The following is a 21,200-nucleotide window of genomic DNA, read 5'->3' on the forward strand; positions in this document are numbered from 1 at the left end:
TATTAAACTTATTTAAAAGCCAAAAATGTTTGTTAGGCTAATAAATAACTTAAGTAGCCTATTTTTAATTTATGACAATATTAATAAACATCTACCTACATTTATATGGAGAAATGACCGGCATTCCTAGAAGCAAATAAAGCCTGGCAAACGTCATTAAACCCCAAAATAATAGAAACAAAATTCCGTCGACACAAGGGCCTAACCAATCAGTGTCACCGGACATGCAAGACATGAAAAACGAGCTTCAAAATTTGCAATAGGATAAGAACGTCTACTTGTGTTGGGTAGTTTCTTAACTGGGCTATGCAAATATAGATTGAATTCATCTTATCGATTAGGCAGAGGATACGCGTCCGGTAACCGGACGTGGATTAGGCATCTGGCAGTTAATGTCATAACCTAACCTAACTAAACAAACATGCTAAAAATGAAAAAAATCAAATGAAGGTTCAATTCTCTTCATAGAATAAAATTACTCAATAAAACCTCAAATTCTAACAAATGATGTAGCCTAGACCTAAAGTTAAAATCTAGGCCTAAACAAAAAGTTAGTGTCACCGATGGGATTCGATTCAGACACCTCTTGGATATCAGCAAAGTAGGCTACTCTAACAGTTACTTACACAACACTAACTTACACCACGAACACCAATTAAAAAGTAGCTGCACTTCGTATCGTTGCGGTAGGCCTAATGGTGTTCCTGGCTCCCACAACCCGGTGACGTCAGTGTCGGACGCCTAATCCGCGTCCGGTAGGCTTATCCTCTGCGTATCGATTAGTAATAAATAGGCTATTTTATAACTAGATAGGCTATAGGCTATTATTATTTATAAAATGAAATTGTCATAGGCCTAACCTAATTTAACTTAAGTTTAACCAAACTTGCTGATAATGAAATAATCTAATAGATGTTTAAGTTACTAATCGAACCAATAAGTTAGTTTTAATCAATATTAAGTTAGCATAGGCCTAGGCCTAGCACAGTTAAGAAACTATAGGCTACCCATTATGTTGGTTCCAAGTCCATGGTTAAAGCCAAGTGTTATAACTTAAATAAGCGTCTAGGCAGCCAGTGCAACTCCGAGGATCGTGGATCAGATCAGAAAACTCCCTACCACCGCTCCTTGCCAATGGCGTGACGTCAACCATTACCGCAACGATACGGAGCTGAGTCATGAGACTTGGTGGTGTAATGGATAATTAGCGTGTCGGACTGATAAATTGTAAGTGCCGGGTTCAAATCCCGCTGGTAGTAAGTTAAACTCACTAACTTTTGTCAAACAATTTGTTTCATATCAGCAAGTTTGGTTGGTTTGGTTAGGTTAGGCCTATGACAGTTTAATTTTATAATTAAAAAATTATAAAATTGAATTTGAGACATTTAAACTTAGATATATAATTTTATTTTTAGAACTGAACTATTTTTAAGTTTAACCCTCCGAGTGTTTTGTGTCGATTTTTCGACTCACAAACACTGTTTACGGCGAAGGCTCTATGACTGACTGAATCGGATTGAACTGGATCGAGTTAGGTATCGTTCTTCTCGTTATATTCTAAGCTTTCTCCAGAGGTCTGTCTCAGCGCTGTATGTTCTCCGAGCCGATCGTAATTGTAGCAGACAGCTGACGTGCGTATTTGTAAATAGCTAGGTTACCCTCGGACCGATGACTGATGTGTTTTATTACGTTTATCATTGTTTTAGTGTTAAAAATCAAAAGTAGTGATATACGTGGTGCATTATAAGAAGATTTAAGTGATTTTGAAGGGCTGGTTGATGATCCTGAAGAAGTAGGTAGTGATATTGATGTAAATTATCAGCCAGATTCCTAGCTATGGTTAGGCTATGCATTCTTAGCTAAACGCTATGTACTGAAATCTGTTTTTTGCCCATAACTTATTTATTTGCAAATCTACTTCCTTATATTATTATATATTTGTAATCCTCATAAAATTTAGAACAAAGTATCTATTTTCAAATATTTATAGGCCTATAGGCTAATTTATACAATTTCATTGAGCGCGAACTTATTTTTTTTTTTTGAAAATTTGGCTGCACTTTACTTGACGTCCTACACTCATTCGATTGTTTTTTCGATTCAATATTTTCATTCGATTGTTTCATTCGATATATCGTTTGGTTAGTTAGGTTAGGTTAACCTTACCTAACTAACCAAACGATATATCGAATGAAGCAATCGATTAACCCTAGCAGTGGCCAATGTTAGAAGTGGGGAATGGCCAACCCATTTTGGCGATTTTGCAGACCTTTTTTTGAAAATTCGTAAAAATTCAACCGTACAAGTAAACCTAGCCAACCTCATATTCATTTTGTTCGGAAAGAACAGGAGAATCTTGAAATAGTAATATCATAATGATTTAGACAGTGTATTTTATCGATAAAGTGAAAAAAATAAAAAAATTTGAATTTTTTTTTTTGAAATTTCAAAAGCGGCCTTGGTATTTTTTTTCTACGGATTTCTTTATGGGAAATTCATTATATACATTTTGTAGAAAATCTAATTCCCTACATAGAAATATATAACATGTTAGGAAAATATTTTTTTTTTTATAAGTTTTTGGGGCGAAATATAATGACAAACGGAGAACCGAAAAAATTGAGAACCGTACAGTGTTAGTTTATGTTGTAAAAAGTTCTATAATACATGTGTATACTAATAATGATATATACATGTTTGTAAAGCTAATGAAGTAAGGAATCAAAAAAAGTCATAAAGTTTATGGTAAAAATAGTTTTTTACCTATAAACATACGTATATAAAATAATGTTTATATATTTTAGCGATTTCTCGAAAAACAAAATTCACAGTACTTAGTATACAACTTTTGTACCAAATTTTTTTACTTCAAACCAACATAATAATCTTGTAGTGTATTCAATTACCAACATAAAAATGTATAACATGTTAGAAATATTTTTTTTGTAGGTACGTAATAGGGACATAATAATACAATAACCGCAAAACCGCAAATAAGTGTAAACTATAGCCTACAGTGTTTGCTTGTGTTGTGAAACATTATGTAGGCTGATGATATGTAGCCTACATATTTGTAAAGCCAATGAAGTAAGGAATCCAAAAAAGTCATAAGTATGATGGTAAAAAGTTATTTTCACCTATGATTATGTAGGCCTATCAATTTGAGAACGTTTTGAATTTTTTGCGCATTTCGAGAAAATGGAGTGTACAGTATTTAGTAGCCTATATAATTTTTTACCAAATTTTTTACACCCAAACCAATATAAACATGTTGTAGTGTATTCATTTACCTTTATAAAAATGTATAACACCTTGGGTAAATCATTATAACCCCTCTTAATGTCAGAATCGTCATTTTTGGACATGATGCTAACAAAATAGCCTACAGTAGTAGGCCTATTTAGTATAGGCTATAACTTTTTTACAAAATTGTTTACCCCCGAACCATTATAAACATGTTGTAGTGTATTCATTTACCTTTATAAAAATGTATAACACCTTGGGTATATCATTATATAGGTACAACAATCTCTGAATGTCAGAATCGTCATTTTAGGACATGATGCTAACAAAATACAACCTTTTATGAACACTATTCCACACAATTCAGTAATATTTATGCATGAAGATAACTGTTATACACACACACAACACTTCACTTACACTAACACTACGAACTAATAACATATTTAGTAATAAATCGCGGATAAAACTATTACGGCAACAACACAAACAAACAATGGCAATACAAGACAGCTGACAGACTGTGGCAGTAATGACTCACTTCGGTCGTCTACATCACTGTCTACATGCGAGCATACAGAAATAACCCTGAGTGCAGGGCTGCCACTCTCTGAATCTAAATTTCTTCCTCTTCAAAATGATATACTATATGACTAGTAATAATAACTTTCACTGTATATAATTCGTATTTTCCATACTGTCACCAGACGACTGTTGGCCATTTGTTAGAAATTTCGAAAACAGCTGTTTTCATAAAATCGTACCGATTGTGCAATCAATATTTAGTTATAAATATCACTACCACAATGAAGATAAAATCAATGGCTATCCAGTGGTATCACCCGCAACATCCCAAGACGAAAATTACCCGAGCAGGGTAATGCCAAACAAGACGTGTTTTGCCAGTTCCCAAGTGTCGGCTGCAAAAGTCGTACCGCGCCAAAATTTCATTTGATTTCTAATCGTCGTGACATTGTTATATACCTGCTACAGGGTTTGTTTATGTAATCAAATGAAAGTTCAGAATGTGATCTTTCGAATGGTATATATATTATTCTAATCTGAGTTGATTGTAAGTGTTTTTTTTTACCGTTAAAAAAATTTCGGCCCATACCGTAACCAGACGACTTTGGCCATTCTAAGCATCAACCTCATACCGTAACCAGACGACGGTTGGCCACTGCTAGGGTTAATCGATATATCGATCGATATTTTCATTCGAATGAGTGTAGGACGTCAAGTAAAGTGCAGCCGAAAATTTTCCAAAATATTTTTTTTTAGCCTACCTAAAAAATTTTTTTGAAACAAATGTTCCTTATGTTTTATGTAAAATATTGAAGCCCATGATTTTCCAAACAAAATGGTAAGTTATATAGAACAGTAGAATTACAGTAACATTGTTTTAAGCTTCTCAGATCGGTTAAAACCTTGCAAATGCGCCAAAAATAGGCGGACATTAAGGCCTAAACTATGGACACTCGGAGGGTTAACTTATTTTTTCGATTACCGGTAAACTTAATGTAAGTTTAGTAAACCTACATTTGGGTTTTTCATTATCAGCAAGTTTGATTAGTTTATGACATTTTAATTAGGCCTATATTTATTTTAAATTTAACCTACAAACGATAAGTTTTGACAGCAACAGTGATAAGTTAGAGATAGCCTAACAATTTTCTGCGAACAGTTAGGCTAGGTATGCTGATGCGCCGGTATGATTCGGAAGCGTACGTCATGGTGTGGTGGAGGGGGGTGTACTGATCCATGATCCTCGGAGTTGCACTGGATGCCTAGACGCTAGTAGTGTTATAAATTTATTGCCTGCCTTGGACTTTCTGAATAATTTATATAACTTACCTACAACATATGTTTTATTCTTCAATTATAATGTTGTAAATATGTCATTGTTCCTTTTGTTAAATATAGATCAAGTTTAACAATTGTCTTGAAGTCTTGTCTTTGATGTTTTTAGGCTGCACTTTTGACGTCCAAGTAAATTAAGTAGGCCTACTGACTTTTCCCGTCTGAATTGTAACTTAGTAACTTAAATTAGCCTAACAAGGCCAAATTAGAAAACAAATTATGTTTAGATACGGTTTGTTAGATTTAACCATAGACAAAAAGAAGCTTGGGAAGCCATAACTAAAGCTAAACCTGTTCAAGGTAAACAAACATTGCTGCAAAATTAGATGCGCTAGGAACCTTCTTCTAATCAATGTAGTGATGATATATACTTACGTGGATCACCCATGGTTCGCTAATCTTCGCTTTTGAGAACTATACTAATTTGAATAAAATGTGGTAAAGTATAACCGGCAGAAAGCCGGTCTTCTAGAGTTAAGCAAGTCAGCAAGAGCAAGTTCGACAGGGGAAGAAAACGAGCAGAAATCGGAAGAAGAAAATGATAGAGCAAGAGGTTGACGACGCTATGGCTTTTTTGTTGGTTACGGGGTTCACATAACCTACTACAATTTGTAAACGGACGCAGGTTGACAAACCAAAAACAAATACAACCCAGGTAACTTAAGTATTTATATTGTTTATTGCATATAACACTGTTTTGTTTAGTAAGCTTCATCACAGATAAAACGGGCATGTTTTATCATAGACAAAAAGAATTAAATAAATTAAATTAAATAAGAAATTGCACTTTTTTATCAACGTTACAACTTTGCCCCAGCCCCTAAAATGGAGTATTTTGGGGGCAGCTCCAAATTTTCAAATGTAAACACCGTGACCCCTCATTTTAAATTGTTTATCAAGAGAAATTGAATGGCGCAAACCAGAGGTCAATATCGCACCCCTAATCAAAATAGCAGCCATTTTAATTATTTAAGATGAGTAAGCAAGATAAAGTCTAGACACCCCCAGTTAACTTTAAAAAATTTATATTTTAATACTGACCAAAAGGATGAATTCTCTTTTTTTAGCGAATTTCCCTATAGAGAAGTAGCTAACCGTAGGTGGCATGGTAAGACCTAGACCCGGGACCGATTTACTTTTTCATTTTGGTGTCCCCAGAGGCCAAAAACACTATTCGTTCAAATTTTTATATATGTATATATATATACGTCCGTGAACGCGATAACTTAAGAAATTTTTGTCCGATTTTGAAAAAAATTTGTTTTAAAGGTGTAAAGCGGGATAAACTTGAATGAGTTCGCGAACCAGCACGATCGGGCCATGGGAACGGGGCTTTACGGGGGGTTCTAAGGGGTAAAAATTGCTCACTTTTGACCCTCAAAACACAAAATTTCCCAATTTCTCTTTAGACCTTTTTAAAGAGCTTAAAAAAACAAATAATTTAGTATATAAAAGTATTTTTGTTTGATTATTAGTAACGGAGAAAATTTAAAATTCCCATGTTATTCTTATGGAGAATATTGTCAAATGTTGTAGTTTGCTTGTTTATGAATATATTTTGATCAAACTTGGCAAATTTGTTTATTTTGTACTAAGCTATCAATATTTTACTCAAAAACACACTTTATTAGTTTCCTTGTAGCAGCAAACCTAGGTACTCGTTAAACCTAATGTTATTAAAATATATTTAACTGAAAATCAATTCGGACAAATGGAAATTCGCTTAGTCGGCAGGTTTGTTGCGGCGGGGGTATTATAAAGGTATGCTGAGTTTAGTTTTCCTGCTATAACCTATAACCTGTTAAAAAAGTTAATAAGGTATATTTCAAAATTACCGCCATTTTGATTAGGGGTGCGATATTGACATCTAGTTTGCGCCATTTAATTTTTCTTGAGAAACCCTTAAAAATGAGGGGGTCACATGATAGGGGTTTACATTTTAAAATTTGGGGCTGCCCCAAAAATACCCCGTTTTGGGGGCCAGACACAAGTTCTAACTTTGATGAAAAAGTGCATTTTTTAATATTGTAAACATGTGCCGAGTTTGGTTTTCCCACTGCCACACGTTATTTATGTAACTGGGGGTGTCCAAACTTTATCTTGCTAGCACATCTTAAATTAAAATGGTTGCGAATTATTAGAGTTGGTATTAGAGTTGGTGAATTAAATTATTAGAGGTGCGATATTGACAATTGACCTCTGGTCTGTGCCATTCAATTTCTCTTGATAAACCCTTTAAAATTAGGGGTCACATGATACGTGTTTACATTTGAAAATTTAGGGCTGCCCCCAAAATACCCCATTTTGGGGATTGGGGCAAAGTTGTAACTTTGATGAAAAAGTGTGATTTCTTATATTGAGTTTGGTTTTTCTAGTGCAACGCGTTAAAAAGTTAACTGCGGGATTCCAGACTACATTTACATTACATTACATTACATAACATTATTTGTCATGGGATTCCAGACTACTGCCTTACCCTGTAGAGAACCACCTAGCCAAGGTCTGATCCTCTTTGTAGTCCCTGATATTGGTATGTTGTCCTTAAAACCTTGCCACCTTTTTCCCATGCACTGATTGGTATGAAGTTAAATGTAGGTCATATTTAAAAAAAACAGTGTACATTAGTACCTCCTTAACAAGTCACCCTTGATAACAAGTAGTGTCATTTTCAATTCTCCTAGAATTGATCTTATCACTAATCACAGACATTTAAACCTCGATATGTAATCAAACTTCATAAAAAATCTTATATTATTATTATCACCTCAAGAGTCTCGTTATCTAGGTTCCACTGTATTGCCATATGATAACCCTATTGCTACAAGCTGATGCTAATAACATTTTGTTCCCATTGGTACTTTTAGCGAATTTCCCTATACGGAAGTAGTTATTACCGTAGGTCTCATGGTAAGACCTAGGCCCGGGACTGATTTACTTTTTCATTTTGATGTCCCCAGAGGCCAAAAACACCATTCTTTCCAATTTATATATATGTATACCAGCATGATCGGACCATGGAACGGAGTTTAACGGGAGGGGGGGGGGTTTTATGGGGTAAAAATTGGGTTTTCTCATTTTTCACACTCAAAACAAAGATTTCCCAATTTCTCTATAGACCTGCTTAAAGAGCTTAAAAAACAAGTAATAAAGTATATCAAAGTGTTTTTGTACGGTTATTGGTTACAGAGAAAACCAAAACATTTAAAATTTAAAATTCCCATGTTATTCTTATGGAGAATATTGTAAAATGTTGTAGTTTGCTAGTTTATGGATATATTTTGATCAAACTTGACAAATTTATTGATTTTATACTTAGCTATAATTATTTTACTTAAAAAAAAACACTTTTTTAGTTTCCTTGTAGCAGCAAACCTAGGTACTCGTTAAACCTAATGTCATAAAAATAGATTAATTGAAAATCATTTCAGGCAGATGGAAATTCGCTTAGACGACAGGTTTGCTGGGGTGGGGGTATTTTTTGTCTTGGGATCCTTTGTCTCACAACATCAGGCTAGACCTAGGGGTTGTGGCATTATCACTTGGATAAAATAAAAATCTATTGGTGATTTGGTTAGATTTAAATCCGGAATCTCAGAATTACCTTTCAAATTTGAAAAGTGTTATTTAATTCAAAGAGATAACAGCCATATGCTTGTAAAAAGAAGCTGGGAAAGTGATAACTGCCCTGACAAAAACCACAGTCATAAAATTAATTAGTTTAATACTCAGTTCCTTTCATTGCTACGTAAGTTGAACTGTATACGTGATTACATTACGTTTTCTAGCAGAAAGAAGGAGGTGGTAAAGAATTGGTATTAATTTATTTTCAGGTTATAGGAATATCAGAGGTATAATTCGATTTTTTAAGAACAATAAGATTTTACATACAATATTCAAAGTATTCTCTTTACCTGTAAAGTTACGACTCTTTATAACAGAAAATGTCATCTCTTATATTATGTATACTAAATTTTCTTTATCAACACCAACAGTAACCTTCTTAATTTTCTTTTTTTCCGTCATTTCTTTTTTATGTGTTATTTTTTCATAAGTAGGCCTACTTTTGTAGCTTAGGACTTTTTAAATCAACATAAATATTCTGGCAAACATCGTTTTAAGTAATCGAAAAGGCTTTCAATCAGGAAGCTACTGAAAGCATTATACTGTATATTGTGTTTTAATCCACAAGGACTCCCTTGGACTTGAATACGTTTTACATTGTTATCTGTTAAGATTTTCACAAATACTGGACACTGGGACAATGCTGTTGTTTTATATTGGTGAAATGAAGTCATTATTATCCAAACATCATTGAGTACAGAGTATTGAAAATCATAAATCACTTCCTTATGTTTCTACTAATATATTATTGAGAGATAAATACGTACTTATTCCTGAAACAAGACAGTTGAGGAAAATGTAATCTTGAAAACGTTTTGCTTGGAAATTAATCATTACAGAATTGCTTAGTCGGCTCTGTAATTTGCGAGCCATCATAAATTCATCAGAGGGAAGAAGATTACTACTGATGGATAAGTATACAAGCTAGCTTTGTCATGCTACACAGCTTGCATAGCTAGTTTAGCAAATTTCCTTATAGGGAAGTAAGTAGTAATTAATGTATTTGGCTCGGTAAAACCTAAGCCCGAGACCAATTAATTATTGTCTTTTTAGCGAATTTCCCATATAGGGAATAAGCTATTACCGTAGTACTCAAGGTAAGACCTGGACGCAGGTCCGATCTTTTTTCGTTTCGAGGTCCCTAGAGGCCAAAAACACCATCCGTTCAAATTCATATATATATATATGTGTGTGTGTGTGTGTGTGTGTGTATGTCCGTTAGCACGATAACTCGAGCAAAAATGATCCGATTTTGATGAAATTTGGTTTGAACCTGTAAACCTACATTTATTCGAACGAGTTCGCGAACCAGCATGGTCGGACTATGGGAATGGGGGTTTTATGGGGTAAAAATAGGTTTCCCATTTTTGACCTATAAAACATAAAATTTAGCAATTTCTTTCCAAACCATTTTGTAGAGCTTAAAAAACAAATAATTTAGTATATTGAAGCGTTATTATGCGCCTAATGGTTACGGAGAAAATTCCAAAAAAATTTAAATTTGAAATTCCCATGTTATTCTTATGGAGAACAAGTAAACTGTTGTAGTTTGCTTGTTTAGGAACACGTTTTGATCAAATTTGGAAAATGTTTTTATTCCTTACTAACTATTAACATAAAAAAAACAGTTTTACCCCCCCCCCTGATGCAGCAAACCTAAGTACTTGTTAAACTAATTCTATTTAAATAGGAAATAAATGTTATATTTTTAAACAGGTAGACATTTTAGTGTAGATCCAATCAGACAAATGGATATTCACTTAGTCTGCAGGTTTGCTGCGGCGGGGGTATTTGTTTTTTAGTCCGCAGATGATAAAAACACTATTTTCGTTCAAATTTTTATATATAATTATATACTGTCCGATTTTGATGAAATTTGGCTTGAAGTTGTAGGGTGGATAAATTTGAATGAGATTGCGAACCAGCTAGATCGGGTAATGGGAACAGTGTCTTCTGGGGATTACAAAATTTCCATTGTTGGTTTTTCAATATCTTTACTCTTAAAACATGGAAATGCTCAATTTTCATAACAGCCATCTTTTAGAGCTTAGAATTGTATATTGTGTTGTTGTAGGTTACGTAAAAAATCCAAAACACTGTACATTTTAGATTCCCATGTTATTTTTCACGAGTAAAAAGAAAACTGCTAGCCTATAAATAGGTCGCTTGTTTATTGATGTATTTTGATTAAATTTGGAGTTTTTTTTGTTTCATCCTACACTATCAACATTTCAAAAACACCTTTTGTTTTTACCTTCCCTGTGGCCGCAAATCTAATTACTCCTTAAATCGTTATTATGAGGAATAAATATGTCTTGTTTATAGAAATGTTTTAATAACAATCCAATCAGTGAATTGTTATTCCCTTAGTCTGCAGGTTTGTTGCGGCTGGGGCAGTTCAGACACAGAGCATATATATGCGACGACAGTCTATGAGTGGAAATCGGCCGTCGCATATGTGAGTCGCTGGTCCATGTGAATGGAAAATTTCGTACTATTGCAGTAGCAAACGTGTTAAGTTAGTAAAATGTATAGGACATGAATCAATCTAATTGCATTTTTTGTGTAACGCTAAAAACATGCTCAGAAAGTATTCAATTAACAGAGAACATTTTAATCCTTAAAACACTGTAACATTTTTTTAATATTAGCACATAACATGTTCTAGTCATAATAGCATTCAAACAGGCTCAAAAAGTATTAAAATAATCCAGAAATATTTAAGGTGTAATCTTTAAAACTATTAAAAAACACTAACAATTTAAGCATATACATTGTTAGTACAGGTTAAATTCTACCAAAAGACTAGTAGAAAACATAAAAATTAGTCTGTTCATGAAACTTGCAGGAAACATAGTACTTACCATTAGTTTTTGAAATCTGATGAGTCCCTAGTGATTGGCGCGGGGGGGTGGAAGTACCATTTTAGGGGGGTTAAAAATTGGGGGTAGTGATTTTTGGGAACATTTTTATTTATGGTATCCAGGGGTGCCCAGAGGGGGGGGGATATTTTTTTGCTAGCTGTCATAATGAATGTATAATTTTGTATAAGCAGCCCGAAAAAGTGTTTCTAAGTTAGCTCACTATCACCACCAACAACATTTTGCTGTTCGTAATAGCTTCGTGATAGCTTCTAAGAATGGTAAAAACGGACCTTGCCAGGCAATCCTTTATATACCATTGTCAAATTTTACTTGCTACATATGTTTTGGTGGTTCTTTAACTCCACCATCGTCAGGATTTAAAAAAGATCCACTTCTGGAGGTATTGTCAGAATAAGACAAACATTTAATACAAAACACGAAACGATTACAGATAGGCCTGTCTATTCGTACATTGCCGTCGGCAGGACTGGAAGTAGAAGTAAGTAAAGTAAACTGAATCAGGTTCAGGTTATGACGGACCGACGTGGTCTCTGAATTGTCATCTGCGTTTTCAACAGCTGATATTGGACTATTGTAGTGACTGAGAAGAGTATTGAAAATATAATGGGATTCAAAATTAATTGAGTGTGTTTTCACTAAACAATTTTGTGCTGTCAATAGTTTTATGTATATTTCAAACTCCTCAAAGTATTTAATAAATTTCCTTTTCTGCAGTAATGTAGAATGTCAAGACCATCCAGCATATAAATTGGTTATTATTGTCAATAATTTTGAATGGAAAAATCCATAAATCCCATTATATTTTCAACACTCTCCTCCGTCACTAGAATTAGTCCAATTTCAGCTTTTGATAACACAAACACCAATCCAGAGACCACGTCTTTCCGTCATTACCTGATTCAGTTTACTTCCAGTCCTGCCGGCGGCAATATATATATACACGCGTGAATTGATAGGCCTATCTGCTATCGTTTCGTGTTTTGTGTACAAACGGATTGTCTGACAAGATGCGTTTCTACCATTATTAGTCATAACAGGCAATCCTGGGGCTATCAAAATGAATTATAAGATTACTTCGTCACAAAAACCTTTTGTACTGGTGGCAATTATTAAGAGATATTGTGGGTATTTTGCCCGGCGATTTTTGTAGAAGGCAGCCTGGGAGTGGCGAGCAACAAGTCTGTCTTATTTCGTGACTCTGCCTATAATTGTGAAACAATAATATACTTTTTGCCAAAGTATTATTAATGCACTTAAAGCTGTTTGAATTCTTAAGCCCTGTAAAAATTAACGCCACCTAATATATTGTACAGTTACAGTACTGTGTTGAAGTACATGTAGAGTAATTCACTGAGTAGGCCTACATTGTTTTACGTTTTGAAGACGTTGTCTATAACAATACTGAGCACACATATTGGCTGACAATACAGATTCTGAATTGTAAATTGAAAATAAACTTCTAATTCGTCCATTAGTTAGATTTATATTGATGTATTGTTAAATGACGTTTCATATTAAACATTTAATTTTGATTATCAGCAAGTTTGTTTTTCGTACCTGCTCAAGTTTACTAAATACTTTAAATGCTTGTTTTATGAGGTAAAGGGAAAATTGTCAGATAAATTGGTGAGGGGACGGTAGGTTTAAATAGACGGCAGCATAAATTGGGGGGGGACTACTCCTTTGGCTTGGGGGGGGGGGTATTGCGCCTCTGGGTTTGGGGGGGATGGGCACCTCTGATGGTATCCAAACAAGTAGTGTGTCATTTTCTATGCTTCTTAGGATGTAGAATTGAAAAAAATCTTAATAAAGTCAATACAACCGACATTTTATGAGAAATGCCCCCGCCGCAGCAAACCTGCCGACTAAGCGAATTTCTATACATCTGAATTGATTTTTTATTAAATCTATTTAAAAAACATTAGGTTTAATTAGTACCTAGGTTTGCTGCTACAAGGAAACTAATAAAGTGTATTTTTTGTAAAATATTATAGCTTAGTATATTATAAATTTGCCAAGTTTTATCAAAATATATCCATAAACAAATAAGCTACAACATTTAACATTATACTCCATAAGAATAACATGGGAATTTTAAATTTACTGTTTTTTTTTAATTTTCTCCGTTACCAATAACTCTACAAAAACAGAATGCAGGATAACCCACTAAAAAAAAAAAAAAATTGTGAAAACATGTAATGGGTGTGAAATTTAAAATACAGGAGAATACAAAGCAGTAATAGTATTTACTAAAAAAAAAGACTTATGTATGAAAAAATAGCGAAACCCGTAAAACAATTGAAAGAAATTTACCAAATTTTTAAAGTAGGTAATTTTTTTAAAGTTGAAGGTATGGGATTTTTGAAAATAGCTCAAAAATATTTTGTAGAAAATTTAATTTCTGCCCATGAAAATTCTTTCAAAACATTTCTAGCTCTTGCCGTTTTCAAGCTTTAACCGTTTGAAAAAAGGGTTTTGTGGTTTTTAGGTGACCGCCATTTTGGATTTTTAGGGATTGAAATTTGAAAATGTGACTTTTTTAATGTTTTACTTTGATTTAAAATCACGTTTTACAATGTTGCTAAATTTCAGGTCTCTAGCACGTTTCTAGATGGATATACCAAAGTCGGTAACTTTAAATGCTAATCACCATAAGAATAACATTGGGTGGGAATTTGAAATTCAGAGGGGGTTAAAATTTGAAAATGCGACCTTTTGGAATCCCCCGGGGCTTTGGGCCCAAGACCAAAAAGTGTGACAAATTTCAACTCCCTACCCCGTCTAGAAGTGCCCAAACATTTGTATACCTGATCAGTGAGTGAAATAGTAATTGATATTAACTGCATTATTTTACCTTGGGGAGCGGGAAAGGCCTATCTCGCCAATGTTAAATTTGCCATTTTTAGGTACACTTTTCTTCAAAAGGTGTAAAGTTATGGCTTTCAAAATTGTAGACTATAATTATCAGCCCTTTATGTGTAAACAGACCCAATTTCAGAATTTTTCAATTAAGTGTTACATTGAAATAAAATTTTTGTAAGACACAAAAATGTTTACAAATTTTACGAGACATTAATTTTTCTTCTTCAAAACTAGCAATGTGACAGTAATAAAAATGGGTCTAAATGTTACTTATAACACAACAATTATGTATAAAAAATTTCAAGTCTCTAGGTCATTTAGTTCCAGAGATACGTGTACCTTTGTTATAATAAGTTGAACTTTCGGAAAACGAGGTGAAAACAGGGTACAGACCTGTAGCACCTGCCGCAAGCTATATTCATCATAAAATAGGCCTTTCTATATTGAGGATCATAATAGTGCCTCTTCATCGACTTTCTGCATGAGCATTCTTTTTCTTCTAGCTTCTCTAGCCTACTTCTTGATACTTTCAACAGCTTTGTACCTTTTCCTCGTAATTTACTTTTTTAAATGTCATGAGTATACTACCTACACTTTTGAAGTTACGTGGAATGAAAACTAGCTGTCGCGATGTTTTGTTTTATTTATTTCAAAAGGCTTACATCTGAATAACATATGAATGTTATGTCATTTGCAAGGGAATTAAAAGGAGAATAAAAATCAGCAGAAAACAAAATTTGTGTAAATAAAAAAAAAATCGGCCTGGCTCCCCTTAATGAGTTTGTCATATTTTTTCATGAATAAATTTGTCTTTTTCTCATAAACTGTCGGTTGTATTGATTTTGTTATGCTTGTTTTCGATTCTGCATCCTAAGAAACATAGAAAATGACACCCCACTTGTTTGGATCCTATAAATAAAAATATATTCAAAATTACTACCCCCACAAACTTTAACCCCTATAAAATTGTACTTCCACCCCCACAATGACTAGGGACTCTTCAGATTTCAAAACCTAATGGTAAGTACTATGTTTCCTGCAAGTTTCATGAACGGACTAACTTTTTTTTTTCTTGGGAAAGTTTTACCTGTACTATGTCTAGTCATCTAAAGCATTTAAACAAGCTCAGAAAATAATACATTAACACAGAAACATTTTACATTTAGTCCTTAAAACTATTAAATAACACTAACAATTTTAGTACATTACATTGTCGTCATCAATACCCTAAGATTTTTAATTTTCTTGGCATTAAAAGTTACATTCATTCTCATAATAAATATTCATAAATAAGAAGAAAATCTCCTGGACAACTTGGATTCCGAAATACCATTTTGCTCTACCTAAAAAATACTTGAATCCTATCTCTAATCGTGAAAAAAGTTACTACCTACACTTTTACTGATAGATCCAGTAAATAATTTAAGTCTCTTTAAAAACTAACTCTCCCAACAAAGATTGTTATCACGTTAAGATGGCAATGCTTCCATGAGTTCACATGTAGAAATTTCACTCTGTTCAGTTTTGTCGTTTGGTGTCGTCTTCTGTTCCTTCCCTTTTGCATGCCAAGGTTTCACAAACATTTTCCCTTGTTTTCCCCTACCAAACGTTATTGGTTTACCTTTTTGAGGTTTCTTTTCCTGGGTTTCGTCTACCATCATGGCTTCCTCACAAGGTTCACTCGTTTTGTTCTTATTGGTGTTTTTCTTGTTTCCTTTTCTGAAAGAAAAACACAAACAAGCATTATAGAACTATCCTTGAATGAAATTTCTCTTAAAAATAAACGATTTAGACATGATACGACTTTGACTGGTGTAAATTTAGTACATTGCCAACATCACAAAATGAAAATTTCAAGTCGACTCGACATGAACCACACCTCAACAAGACTTAGGGTTGTACAATAGTTATTTGTGTAACTAGTGGGCGGACTCGTGTTACACATGATATTTTTCCTACAGTTACTATAAATCATATAAATTAGTCTTTCAAACACTTACATAACTTGTTTTTGGGTTAGGTTGAATCAAAATATTGAACAAAATGGGAAACGCTGCACCAGCTAATCGTAGTTGTAATATCTTCAAGTGCTGCCAGCTTATTTTCAAGCGTACACAGATTACGTGCATAAATAAAAGCACGCTGTTTTGAGTTGTTTGGTTGGAATACTGGTGTGTGCCAAAGTAAGGCTTTCTGTACTAAAGTCTGTGCAAGGAAGCCCACTTTGTCGGGTCACTTTAGGAAAAAGGATGATAAGTCTACTTGCAGCATCTAAAATCAATCAATTTACTTAGCCATTTACAGATACTAAAATCACTTACTTGCGTGACTGATCAAATCGGAAATCGGGAGGAAAGCTATGGACTTCGATGCAGTGCTTTCTTCTTTGAACATCATCCTGGGAGACAACAGAGCACTCTTCCACAAAACATTGGTACTGAAAAATAAATAAACAGTATCAGCAATCTGACACATTGTCTGTCAACTACACGGGAGGCCTCTGGTAGGCTGGCAACCCCGAGGTACCCTAGCCAACCCCCAGATCTCTCCTCTTCCGTTCTGGGTTCTATGGCCAGCTAACTTCCTCTTTTTGCTGGCCCTTCTTTCTTCTTCGCTTTCCTATTGAAGAATCTTCTTCCCTTCTCCTTTTCCTTTCGCTTTTGCTTCTTGTTTCAGCCAACCTCAGTGGTGTCATGCGACCCGTGCCGAAGAGGTGAATGCCACCGGGCTCCCCAGCGGTGGTGCGTACAGAGCCTCCAGGACACCGGTCGACCTCCTGGAGTAATTAGCCTTACCTGCACATGCGGGGCTCTGTCTGGACTCGACCTCCAATATCCCTTGCTTCTCGTGGGAACACCATGGATACAAATAAAAAAATTCAACCAGAACCAAACCTCGGAGCAACTCTAGAAGTTGCACCGCCCACACCTAAGGGGTCAGCTCACTCAGAGCAAGACCCCGCTCTTGAAACGAGTGCACCAAGAGCACAGGAGGCTCTAACGCTCTCAAAACCAGGAACTTCCACTATGGACGAATCCCCGCTCACACCAGCTACACTGGAAAGAGAAGAGGAGCTTTTAAGCAGTCCTAAACCACCAAATTCCACAGAGACACTTAATGACGCCACTGAGCAACTTAGTCGTCTTAAGATGAAGAAACCGAACCTCCTCTTGGGATCTCTTAAGGTACCAGGAGGGCAATATTCCACTGGGGTTGGAGGAAGTCTCAAACTTCTCCTTGAGACTCACTTCCCTGGTTGCATTTTTGAGAGTGACGACACAGGAGTGTCCGGTTGCACGAATACAAGTTCTTGGCCGAGAACTGATCGTGAAAGCTGGAATACAGCCAGAAGGGTTGTCACTCTCTCTAAAGTTAAATGGGCAATCAATAAGTTTGGTCCATTTAAGTCTCCCGGGGGAGATGGCATCTATCCAGCCATGCTACAGCAAGGACGGGATGCCCTCAAGCTCCTCCTATGTGAACTCTTCCGAGCGAGCTTGGCCTACGGGTATATCCCTCAGGCCTGGCGTCTCAGCAGGGTGGTCTTCATTCCCAAAAGAGGAAAAGCAGACTACTCTGATGCTAAATCATTCCGTCCTATCAGTCTTTCCTAATTTCTCCACAAGACCTTGGAAAGGCTGGTGGAGAGGCACATAAGAAAGGGTGTACTTCTCAACACACCTCTTCATCGCAATCAACACGCCTACCAGCCAGGCAAGTCCTGTGAAACCGCTCTGCACGAGTTGGTCAGCAGAATTGAGGACAGCCTGGCTGCTAAGGAAATAGCCCTATGCACCTTCATGGACATTGAAGGAGCTTCCGACAATGTAACATACGGAGCAATGGTGCGGGGAGTTTGTGAGCATGGACTCGAGCAATCTCTGTGTAGATGGACAGAGTCTATGCTTAACTCAAGACGCACCGTAGCCGACTTTCTTGGTGAAAAAAATGTGATCGCACCCACAAAAGGATCTCCACAGGGAGGTGTACTTTCACTCTTACTGTGGAACCTTGTGGTGGACGGTCTTTTAACTGAACTCACCAGCAAGGGCATCTTTGTCCAGGGCTATGCAGATGACATAGTCCTCATGGTACAAGGAAAATTCACAAAAATTGTAGCTGACGTCATGAACGGCAACCTACAATGTGTTAAACAATGGTGTCTCAGAGAAGGACTCAACATTAATCCTTCTAAGACAGTCGTAGTTCCTTTCACCAGGAAAAAGAACCTGGATTCTCTTTCCAGGCTGAAAATTGGCACTACTCAGCTGGGAGTGTCGAGTGCAGTCAAGTATTAAGGACTGACACTTGACTAAAAGCGGACGTGAAACAACCACCTGAATAACGCGCTGCATAAGGCCAAATGGGCGCTCATGACGTCCAGGAGGACCTGGGGAATTAAACCCCACATAGCACTCTGGCTATACGAGGCTGTGGTCAGGCCTCAGATTACCTATGGTTCACTAGTCTGGTGGACAAAGGTGAATCAGGTAACTGTCATAGCCAAGCTAGAAAGCATGCAAAGGCTCGGCACGCTACAGGCCACTGGAGCCTTCATGAGCAGTCCATCAGCTACTCTAGAAGTCGCTCTTGGGCTGCTACCACTGGACATCTTCATCAGATCTGAGGCCCGTTAGAAAAAAAAGGTCTCTTCTCTAAGGATTCTTCAAACCGTTAAGAACTTATTGTTAGCACACATATAATTCAAAAATGGTATACCCTAATATCCTAACTTACTTACACTCGTGAAAATTTACAAAATAAATACAATTTTATTGGTTTTTGTACCTACCATTGGTTTTCTTTCCGCTTGAGCAGCGAAGAACGAGTCGTGTGTTTCTGATATGTGTAGGTCCAGCAAGTGGCCGGTGGGTAAGTGTTTGTTACACTCTCTGCAAGCGTAGCGATGCCGCGAGTTGTAATGCATATCAAACTCCATCAGAGAAGCAAAGGTTTCCTTACATCCTGGGACGTCACATGGGAACACAGCCACACTGGAGACAAAAGTGTAAGTTCTATTAACAACAGTTAGTTAGTTAATTAGTTACAGTTGTTCGGTTAAAATTTACAACTGAACGTTGGAGTTATCTCAAAAATGTCTATAGAGTAGGCATACTAACTAAAAATAACTATTTCTTACAGTACCCAAAGCACTGTTTTCTGTAAAAATAAGTATGAAAATCGTACATTGTAACCACACAACAATAAAACTGATAATTATTATAACTGTATGGCTTGAACCATTACTATCAGACAGAATCTTTTACTAAGTTTGCAATACAGTAATATAGTTGTTGATTTTTTTTCTCATTGACAATAAGAAATTTTTTCTTTGTTTGAAGTTCATGGTTGGTGATGGTTAGTTAATGTTGTTCAAAGGTTGTGTATTGTTTTTTCCATTGTGATGGAAAATGTCCGCAATAAAACTTTGAACAAGAAATTTACGTGTAAAAACACAATTCTGAACTAAATATCTCTCTAGAATAATTTCAACCAATTTACTTCCTTCAAACACAAGAAACCTTCACACCCCATGGAAACTATACCTTCAGAAAAAGACAAAAACTTGGAAACATTCTCTCAAGTTTATGAAGCTATTCTCGTTCCAATCTTGCTCTTCACACTTTTACATATTGATAGTTTTTCACACTAATCATTTTTTAAAGCTTCAGCCTTTGCTCACTGAATGTTGACAAGATAAATTTCAAATATGCAAAGCACTTACACTTGGTGGCACAGCTGTTCATCGTCAATATCGATGATGCCTTCACGTAGAAACATGCGGCACACTCTGTCCCCTTCTGCAAAGAGAGGGTCATTCGAAAGTCTTCTTCCAACTCCCAGTTTCTTTAGTCTTAAGTCAGCCATTATTGTGCTAGAAGTAGGATCATGTAGATTTACTTTCTTGAAAAAAAGTTTGTTCAAGTGTATTTATTGTGAAATTTTTGGTCAATATGACAAATGGTTTTGGCGTGGTATACTTTGCTTTAAGTAATAATTGATTTCAAGAACACAACTTTTGGATAGTCCAGATACTTTTTAAAACTATTTAACTTTCCTATTTTTATCCTTTGACCATACTAAATTATAGCATTCTAGCTAGTCGTTAACTTACAGAATTAGTGAGTCAGTCAGTGTGGGCTTGGATTTTGATATATTTAGATGTATGTGAAAAAACACTACCTATTTGTTCAAACCACTGGGTTTACAAGAATTAAAAAACTCTTACTCATAAGGTCTGATGAATTCAAGTATTTTTAACTTCTTCGTTTACAACAAATACATCCTTAAAAATAACATACCGTACTGTGTACACCAAAAGTAATGCTACACTTTTAAGCATTTATATTTGACAAAACTAATTCCAATAGATAAAAAAGGGTTACATATGGGCAGCAGAAAAAAACAGTTTGGTTTGGGCTCAATAGAGTTCAACATGAGCATCACGAATCGCCCTGTAGAGGTTCAAATTAAATTTCACTTCCTCCCATGTAAAATGTATTAATAACAGGCCCTATTTATTTTATTTATGTTGAAAAACTAACTTTTTTCGAACCGCTAAAAATTGGTTGTTTTACTTTTTTAATCATTTTAATTTCGTAATTATGCATGAAGAAAATAATAATAATGAGTGAAAAAGGTTAGGTTAAGTGGTGCAGCATTACACAAACTTAAGGAAAAGCGTGAGAGACTTCCAAATACTGTTGCACGGCAATCATAGAATCAAAC

At 35.4% G+C, this 21,200-nt stretch overlaps 2 protein-coding genes across 4 annotated transcripts in view; both read right to left on the bottom strand.

Moving 5' to 3' along the window:
- Positions 1 to 5,643, bottom strand: part of LOC128994101 (RNA-binding protein cabeza-like) — a 74,900-nt gene extending 69,257 nt beyond the window's left edge. For 2 of the 3 annotated variants that reach the window (XM_054418374.1, XM_054418366.1), the window contains exon 1: positions 5,479 to 5,642. In XM_054418374.1, coding sequence (XP_054274349.1) covers positions 5,479 to 5,491 — 13 coding nt within the window. In that variant the 5' untranslated portion in view covers positions 5,492 to 5,642. Of the gene's footprint in view, positions 1 to 5,478 lie in introns of all 3 variants that reach the window. The other variant, XM_054418384.1, reaches the window with a different exon arrangement.
- A 9,979-nt stretch (positions 5,644 to 15,622) lies between these two features.
- On the bottom strand, positions 15,623 to 20,339 carry LOC129003914 (zinc finger protein 511-like). The gene is made up of 4 exons (XM_054432257.1): positions 20,197 to 20,339; positions 19,264 to 19,465; positions 16,793 to 16,908; positions 15,623 to 16,190 (listed from the first exon to the last, which is right to left on the bottom strand). The coding sequence occupies exons 1-4, from the start codon at positions 20,337 to 20,339 to the stop codon at positions 15,941 to 15,943; spliced, it is 711 nt and encodes a 236-aa protein (XP_054288232.1). The 3' UTR covers positions 15,623 to 15,940.
- Between the last annotated feature and the right edge of the window lie 861 nt (positions 20,340 to 21,200).

This window comes from Macrosteles quadrilineatus, unplaced genomic scaffold (genome assembly GCF_028750875.1).
Source record: "Macrosteles quadrilineatus isolate MER2022 unplaced genomic scaffold, UCM_ALF_1.0 Scaffold_1__1_contigs__length_201487025, whole genome shotgun sequence".
Classification (NCBI taxonomy): domain Eukaryota; kingdom Metazoa; phylum Arthropoda; class Insecta; order Hemiptera; family Cicadellidae; genus Macrosteles; species Macrosteles quadrilineatus.